General features: G+C 37.9%; 1 protein-coding gene across 5 annotated transcripts in view; it reads left to right on the top strand.

Annotated features, from left to right (window-relative positions):
* Positions 1 to 8,485, top strand: part of FYN (FYN proto-oncogene, Src family tyrosine kinase) — a 259,186-nt gene extending 250,701 nt beyond the window's left edge. For all 5 annotated transcript variants that reach the window (XM_089664475.1, XM_089664471.1, XM_089664473.1 and 2 more), the window contains 2 exons: positions 3,090 to 3,221; positions 6,756 to 8,485. In XM_089664475.1, coding sequence (XP_089520601.1) covers positions 3,090 to 3,221; positions 6,756 to 6,964 — 341 coding nt within the window. In that variant the 3' untranslated portion in view covers positions 6,965 to 8,485. The remainder of the gene's footprint in view (positions 1 to 3,089; positions 3,222 to 6,755) is intronic.
* The last annotated feature ends 260 nt before the right edge of the window (positions 8,486 to 8,745 follow it).

Here is an 8,745-nt window from a genome sequence, read left to right on the forward strand (position 1 = left end):
ATTCACATTCTAGCTTACAGAGTGGTGTATTAATGTGTATGTAAGGCCAAAACTTGTTTAGCTCTGGATAAACCAGGTGACAGTTAAAACCAATACCAGTTTATTGTTTGCTGTGTTCCATTGGGGAATTTTCCTGTAATTTCCAACAGTTAGAGGAAGCCTCCCAATTTTTGGAGACTGCCCCCCTCAGACAATTGTCCCAAGAACAGGTCTCCCCATGAGAAGATTTCTCCTTACCTCTTATTTCTTGTTCTGGGGCAACTTTTAGGTTTCCTCTCACTTTTTTGTCTGTGAAAATGGTCACCAATTAGAGGAAGGGTTTAATTTTCCCAATAGGGACACAGCAATAAAAACTTAATGGGTCTAACCCAGGGTTCTCCAAACTTTTTAAACAAAGGGCCAGTTCACAATCCATCACAATGTTTGGGGACTGGACTGTAGTTAGTAGTGAAAAATATGCCAAGGCATCAGGGATCAGTAGGAGTACAAATGCTGTTAGGTTGGTGGTCAGCGGGATACACACCCTCTTTCATATCACAGTGTCCCTTCACATCCCAATTCCTACGCGCTTGCCCCCCCCCCCCCCCCCACACACACACACTTTTATCTTAGACCCAGTCTGTTAAGTGAATACTATATCATATAGCGCCACTCCAGGCTGTGGCCAGAAGGAAAAAGACCACCCTACCGTCAAGTGAGAAGAGAGGAGCATGAGTCCTAGAAATTCCAATGCCAGCCAAGACAAGTGAAGGGATGGACGCTGCTCAACTGACCCCAGGAGTCCAATGTTAAAGTGTTACTAAACCCCGGACCCTGCATTCACTAAATCTGGTCTCCCACAGTACACACAACATGGAAATGCAATTATTTTAGTAAATATAAACTGCTAAATACCTTTTCTCATCAGCAGTTAGAGCAGTATTTTGACTTCTATCAGTGTTCAGCAGAGTACTGATTAAAGCTTATAGGAGTTTTCTCTAGGAGGAAGTAGAACCCCTGACCTCTGTCTGGGCAGTGCTGATTTACTCTGTACTGATCACATGCACTCTCCCAAGAAAAAAAAAAAAACCTCTCTAACAATACACACCAAACTGAGTATGTGCAGAGTGTCTCCACACAATATGTCTTATTTGGAGATAAGAGGGAGACACTGGAAGAAAGGGAGGATCAGAGAAGGGATTTTACTGTTGTGGGTTTAGTAACACTTTAAGAAATGTGACCTGTGACTGGGCCCCCAGTGGGCAGGGCGAGGTGGGCATGTCAAAGGGGCGTGGCCAGAGCAGTGGCTGAGGCCATTCCTTAACATTCCTTTACATGGGACTCCTGGGGTCAGTTGAGCAGCGTCCATCCCTTCACAAGTCTGTTAAATGTAATGGCTGCAGCAGCCCAGATAGGACTATCATTCTAACTATTCCTCTCCACTATATCCAAAACTGAAAAAGTACAGAGGTATAATAGTATATTGATTATTTTGTTTCCACACAATCCCATAAGTGGTGTAATAATGCAGTAAGGACAACAGTGATGTGCTGCACCCTATTTAAAAAGGTGACAGGACTTTGGTATAGACATGCAGTGAAAAATAGTTTCCTATTGGTGCTATGAACACTGAACACTGCCATGTTCTTTCATTTTTTAGCTGCTGTGAGATTTATTCTGTTAAAAGCACTATTGCATGTCTAAATAATAAAACAATAAAATGCACCCACAAATAGTTACCTTCCTAATCCAGTTTGAGCAGGGCACTAAAACTGGGTACAAATGTATAGTTTTTTTTTTATTCATCCAGTGAGCTGAATAAATAAAAAACTAAATAAATAAAAAAAATTTACTCCATCCACACAAGTAAGGTGAATGAAGCAATCTTCCTGCTCTGCTATTGTATTCTGATATCGGGACTCCTCCGCTGTCAGAATACACTAATCAGTGCTGTAGCCAGTTGGCTGCAGCACCTAATCCAATGAAGGTCTTCCTTCTGTCAGCCAGGGAGGCCAACACACAGATCGAAATGTGGCTTCCTGCTGAACCGGCTGAATTTAGATCCATGTGTGCTTTACATGCAGTAACACTACCCGTAGTCTGTCATTTTGAAAAGAAAAAAGGCTTTTCACACCATATGCAGCAACCTCCAGGAATAATGTAGGTCAGGCACAAGTTTTTTTCTATGTGCCTATGTTTGTGTGGGTTTTCTTCGGGTACTCCAGCTTCTTCTCACATTCCAAAGACATGCTAGCAGTTAAATTGTCCCTAGTATGTATGTAAGCATGTCAGATAGGGAGTGTAGATTGTAAGCTCCTTGAGGACAGGGACTAATGTGAATGTAAAATATCTTAAGCGATGTAAATTGTCATGTCTACATAAATACCTGTTATAGCCTGCCTTGTTCACAGCACAATGCAGCAATAATGTGTGGTGCTTTTTGGGAAAATGCAAGCAGGCAGATAAAACAGCATTCCAGCTCCCTTACCTCTTACGGAGAACAGGTAGAATAGCACGTACATCCCTGTTAACAAAAGAAAAAATTGAAGGGCATTTGTGCATCCAATAACACCTACATCTGCCAGCAGGAAGAGATTTCCCATTCTCTCTTTCCCAATTATTTGTGCCCCCCATCCTCCACACACACACACACACTCCAGTGAGGAAGGATTATTTTATTTAAAATTAAAAAAATAATAATTAAAGGGTCAGTTAAGATTTGTTCTACCTTTTCATCAATGTCTATTGGGGTCTAGTGGCGATATATCTTTCTATGGCTTCAACGTTACCGCTCCCAGTTTAAAGCCAATCAGGTCACAGCTCCATATTTAATATGGATCTTTGCTTTGAGGGCTCATTTGTCACTAGCTTGTCAGGTCCATTGAGTCTTCGGGTTGTGAAATGTTCTGTTTTTTAAGTTTTTAATTCAGATTAGAATTTGAATCCAACTTTTGGTTGTTGGGCAACTATTTTGTTCAACTTTGGTTTTATACACAAGTCCCTTTTATTTAACATATGAAATAACTTCTTCTTTTAAATATATTTATCTCTGTGACAAAAAAAAGCAGAATGTACAACATGCTATTGATGTTACTTTACATTTCCAACAGGTGCAAAGTTCCCTATAAAATGGACAGCTCCAGAGGCAGCCTTATATGGGAGGTTCACTATTAAATCAGATGTGTGGTCTTTTGGCATTCTGCTGACAGAGCTGGTAACAAAAGGACGAGTCCCTTATCCAGGTGAGTGTGCGCTTTTCAAAAGACGACAATAGCAGGCAAAATGCAAGACCTTTAGAGCTGTGCATGAGGCTCTTTACTCCCAAGACATAGGAAAGTTAAATATATGTAAACCCAATCATTAAAATGTCATATTAGCTTTGACATGTTAATGTAATTTCAAAAGTAATTTTCAATATCTTTAATCTGTTGCCTTCATCACAATAATACCTAGTAACCATGCCATAAAATTTAGGATCACAGTGCTGGTTCAGTCTCCCAGTTATGCTCCAGTGTTGTCACCTTATCACATGAGCTTTTGGAGATTTCAAGTGGCTGTTTCAATACACATTATACAGGCATATTCCACTGTTGTTACAGTCAGGAAACATACCATGAGAAGTGACATACAACGATCACTGTAGCGCATGTAGACAGAACGTGGCTAAAATGAGGTGGCAGGGTATAAGCAGCACTGAGATACAGTAAAGGATCAGAAAAATAATGAAAACTATTTATTTTGGCAGTCAACTATAATACAGAGTGCTTCAGAAAATCAAGAGCCATTCAGTTAGGGTTTACATCTGCTTTAACCACTTAATATCCTTAGGCTGCTTTAAAACATCCTGGACTTGAAGTGGTTAAAACAAGGTTTTATGGTAATGAGAAATATCCATTTCCCGATAACTAATGAACCCAGAAACGACAAGGATTTCAGTACTTCTGGTTTTAGTGCTGTCATTTCCCAGCTATTGTAGCCTGGGAAGCAGCTATACAAGCACAATCTGTACTTGATTAGCTGCAGTGAAGGGCAGGGGAGACACTGGCATGTAATAGACCCCTGATTCCTCCAGAAAGAGTACCTGTATCCTGCCTGTGCTATCACATAAGGGGTGTGATAACAATAAACTTAAATAAAAGAAAAAACAAACCTAAATGTTAGTAAAATTAATAAAAATAATTAATAATTAAAAAAAAAATTAAATACATAAACCCTGAATTAACCCCCCCTCCCCACCTCATGTACAGTTGTGTTCAAAATAATAGCAGTCAGACATCACTAACCTGATCAATCACTGTTTTTGGTAGAAATGATATTTCTACATGGCAAATAATTTACTAGCAGGTGTAGTAGAGTAATAGAAATCCAACAGACCCAACAGTCATGACATGCATGCTGCTGATTCTGTGTAATTGAATCACTAATTGAAAGGGGCATGTTCAAAATAATAGCAGTGTGGAGTTCTATTAGTGAGGTCATTCATTCATTGAAAAACAGGTGGCAATTATTGCTCTTATTTAAGGAAGGAAGGCAGCAAATGTTGTACATGCTGGTTACAGTGCATTTCTCTCTGAAATTCTGAGGAAAATGGGTCGTTCCAGACATTTTTCAGAAGAACAGCTTACCTTGATTAAAAAGTTGATTGGAGAGGGGAAAACATATAAAGAAGTGCATAAAATGATAGGCTGCTCAGCTAAAATGATTGCAAATGCTTTAAAATGGCAACCAAAATCTGAAAGACGTGGAAGAAAGCGAAAAACTACCATTCGAATGGATAGAAGAATAGCCAAAATGGCAAGGACTCAGCCAACAATCAGCTCCGGGAAGATCAAAGAAGGTGTAAAGTTATCTGTGAGTACTGTTACAATTAGAAGATGCCTATGTGAAGCCAAGCTATCTGCAAGAAGCCCCCGCAAAGTCCCACTGTTGAAAAAAAGACATGCTGAAGTGGTTACAATTTGCCAAAGAGCACATTGACTGGCCTAAAGAGAAATGGCACAACATTTTGTGGACTGATGAAAGTAAGATTGCTCTTTTTGGGTCTAGTGGCCGGAGACAGTTTGTCAGACGACCCTCAAACATTGAATTCAAGCCACAGTACACTGTGAAGACAGTGAAGCATGGTTGTGCAAGCATCATGATATGGGGATGTTTCTCATACTACGGTGTTGGGCCTATTTATCACATACCAGGGATCATGGATCACTTTGAATACATCAGAATACTTGAAGTGGTCTTGCTGCCTTATGCTGAAGAGAAAATGCCCTTGAGATGGGTGTTCCAACAAGACAACGACCCCAAACACACCAGTAAACGTGCAACATCTTAGTTCCAGACCAACAATATTGACGTTATGGAGTGGCCAGCCCAATCCCCGGATCTTAATCCTATAGAAAACTTGTGGGGTGACATCAAAAATGCAGTTTCTGAGGCAAAACCAAGAAATAGAGAAGAACTGTGGAATGTAGTCCAATCATCCTGGGCTGGAATACCTGTTCACGGGTTCCAGAAGTTGGTTGACTCCATGCAACACAGATGTACAGCAGTTCTCAGAAACAGTGCTTATACAACTAAATATTCATTAAGTGATTCAAAGGAAAGCAAAATCTTCAAACATTTTTCAGTTTATATAGTGAATGTTTGAGTTTGTAAAGAAGAATACAAACACTGCTATTTTTTTGAACAGTCTAATATTCACTTTTTTTTAGTTTTTTTTTTAGAGGAACAACACACATTTGATATATTTTTCTTCATGTTTTGATTTGGAATAGAATGTGTAGTGTTCCCAATGCATTTGTGTGTATGGAAATAAAAGATATTAGAAGGATTTTGAGCTTTTTTCAACACACTGCTATTATTTTGAACACAACTGTATATGCTCAAATTGATTGCACATATCGATAGAATGACTGAACAACACATGAGGTATTGCAGCAAACATCAAAGTGAGAGCAATAATTCTAGGGCCATAATTCACAGTAAGTTCACATCACTTCTGAACCAGCAAATATTATTCCATCATTTTTCAGCTTTTTCTTTCAGAACATAGCTCTAAAAATAGCCTGGTATGAGCTGCTGTTAGAATCTCCAGGGGCACAGCAGTGGGCTCAGAATACCTTTTCTGAGAAGACTACTGTCAGCCTGGGAAAATCCATGAATTACATTTTGCTGGTGCTCCTGCTCAAAGTTAAGCTTGATCAATACAGTAATATTTTAATATCCAGTAAACTAAACCTTTTAACCATTTCACTGCCTATGCTCATGCAATATTTTTTAAAGTGAAAGCCTAAGTAACACTTCAATGCATTGTTTGACATGTTTAATCCTTTATTATATGTATTACTTTCAATTAAATCATACCAGCAAGGTGTATCTGCAGACATTTCCTGTCCTATGTTGGCAATTCATGATCATCCTTTTCTGAGCACTCCTGAGTAGGTCACAAGTTGTACTAACACACAGTGCGCTAGCACAATCTGCTGTCAGCACAGTAAAAGCATGATACTGCCGCTACTTGAGCTCTATCCCATCAAATAGTACGCTCATTCAAAAATATTTTTGGGTGAAAAAAAGATAATTCAATCCTGGTTTAGTTACAGTGCTCTAGAAAATGAAGTATTCTGTTCTTAATTTTAAGTTCTACTATATTAATTTATTTAAAAAATTATTTTAAAATGTATAATATAAATTGCATTAAATACAGAAAGAAAAGGTACATTTAGTGCTGGTTGAGTGACAGTTGTATAGGTTTTATTATTTGCCCGTTTGATTTCCAGGTATGAATAATCGTGAGGTGTTGGAACAAGTAGAGCGTGGCTATAGGATGCCATGTCCTCAAGACTGTCCAAATTCCCTGCATGAGCTTATGCTTAACTGCTGGAAAAAAGACCCAGAGGAGCGCCCCACTTTTGAGTACCTACAAGGCTTCCTGGAAGACTACTTCACTGCCACTGAACCCCAGTATCAGCCCGGAGACAACCTGTAAAGTTATGCCTGCACCAAGCCATTGCCAGGTTCAAGCCCTAGAATTTGCTTCCAGTAAAATGACTGCCTTCTTCAAGGAGCTGTATCTTCCAGTGTGGGATTGCACACCAGTGTGAAGCTCTGGACTTCAAGGAACCTCATTCATGGCCACTTATTATAATAATCTGAATGTCCTCTTTGAAAAACAATAAAACAAGGGACAAAGGAAAACAAATTCTCAAGCATAGACTTGGATGATGGATTGTATTGATGTTATGTAAACTGCAAAACCTCTGTTTGCTGTAAATATTAACTCTGTGCCAATTCCCAATATTTAGAGTTTTTCATTTTTTTAAAGCAGGATCCATGCAATTTTAACCAATGTTCGTTTCACTCTACAAGTATTTACAAAAGTGCCCTCCTTAAAACGTAGATGCTGTTTTTCTTTCCTCTTTGTTTCGCTTTTGGTACATGTTCTTATAAGTCACTATTTTCCAAAGCAGTCGTCATGTAGAGGTAAGGGTTCATGTTTTCCAGATCTCTTAACAGAAGAACACGTGGCATAATTAGGGCATCTCTAGTAAAGTACCACTAATTATTACACCACTCCTGGAGTCTGGAAACGGGACTCAAGTAAGGAAAAACCACTATAGTGAAGCCTGTACATAATAACACAGAAAACAGTTATTCCAGTTTACATACAGATTTGAGCAAAAAACCAACAAATTCAGAAATTCTGTTAAAAAAAAATAAAAAATGAGTTAACATAATTAGTCTGTTGTTTTTCTCACTGAACATTTTGATTGCACTTTCATTGACTGACAGATGATCTTAGTTACAATATATGTATGTTAAATAAGCTGACATTTAGATGACATGCTGTAAGGATTCACACCGAAGGATCACCTGCCATATATTAATAAATGTCCAAACTCCCTTAAAGGTGGATAGAGATATACATCACAGAAGCACTTGTCTTTGTTTTTTTCTCTCTTAAAATGACTTATACATGTACTATTTACACAGTAAGATGTATGAATCAGTTTCTGCATACATTAGACTAAAAAGTTGAATGTGACTTCTGGAAGACTCATCAACATCACAATTGCTACCTACTAGATTTTATGTTGTTCCTTTTTGATAAACATGTAACCTATCTATACTTTTCATGTGGAATACACAGCCTGTGTAAACTAGGTCACCCCAGAGTACGTAAGCATATACTTCATCTTTTTCTATGTATTTACCAATGTAAAATGCGTCTTTTGAATGCTGATACTGAAACATATTTCTACTTGTCTTTAGGAGTTCTCCAGTGGAATTACTATGCACTATACATTTCATTGGGAATGCACAAAACCAGTGTTTCTTTCTACCATTTTTAGATTAATTCTGTTAACAAATGTCCTTTCCAATTGGTTTTTACATCATGTTATCAAGTTAAAGTCTTAACTAATTTCCTGTTATCATTTCTTTGCATTTTTTCATGGAAAACTGTTTAACTTTATTAATTTAGTAATTAAATCTGAACATTTTACATCAATTTTTTGTTTTTTTTTGTTTTGGTTTCCTTGTCCAGAACCTTGGTTGTTAAGAATTGTGGAGAATAATGTATAATATTACTAAAGTAGTATCAGCAAATGAAGTAGGGAAATAATAATAGAAATTTCATTTTGTTGGCTTGTTTTTTTCATATGCAAATTAATAAATGGTTATTTTGCAGAACAAATAGTGGAATTGCCTTGAGCACTATGAGCACCACCCTGGTTATTCATTGGAAAATGGTGAATTACCTCCTTTTTA

The sequence above is a fragment of the Staurois parvus genome, unplaced genomic scaffold (genome assembly GCF_062004578.1).
Source record: "Staurois parvus isolate SC_StPar_1 unplaced genomic scaffold, SC_StPar_1.0 ptg000048l, whole genome shotgun sequence".
NCBI classification, from domain to species: domain Eukaryota; kingdom Metazoa; phylum Chordata; class Amphibia; order Anura; family Ranidae; genus Staurois; species Staurois parvus.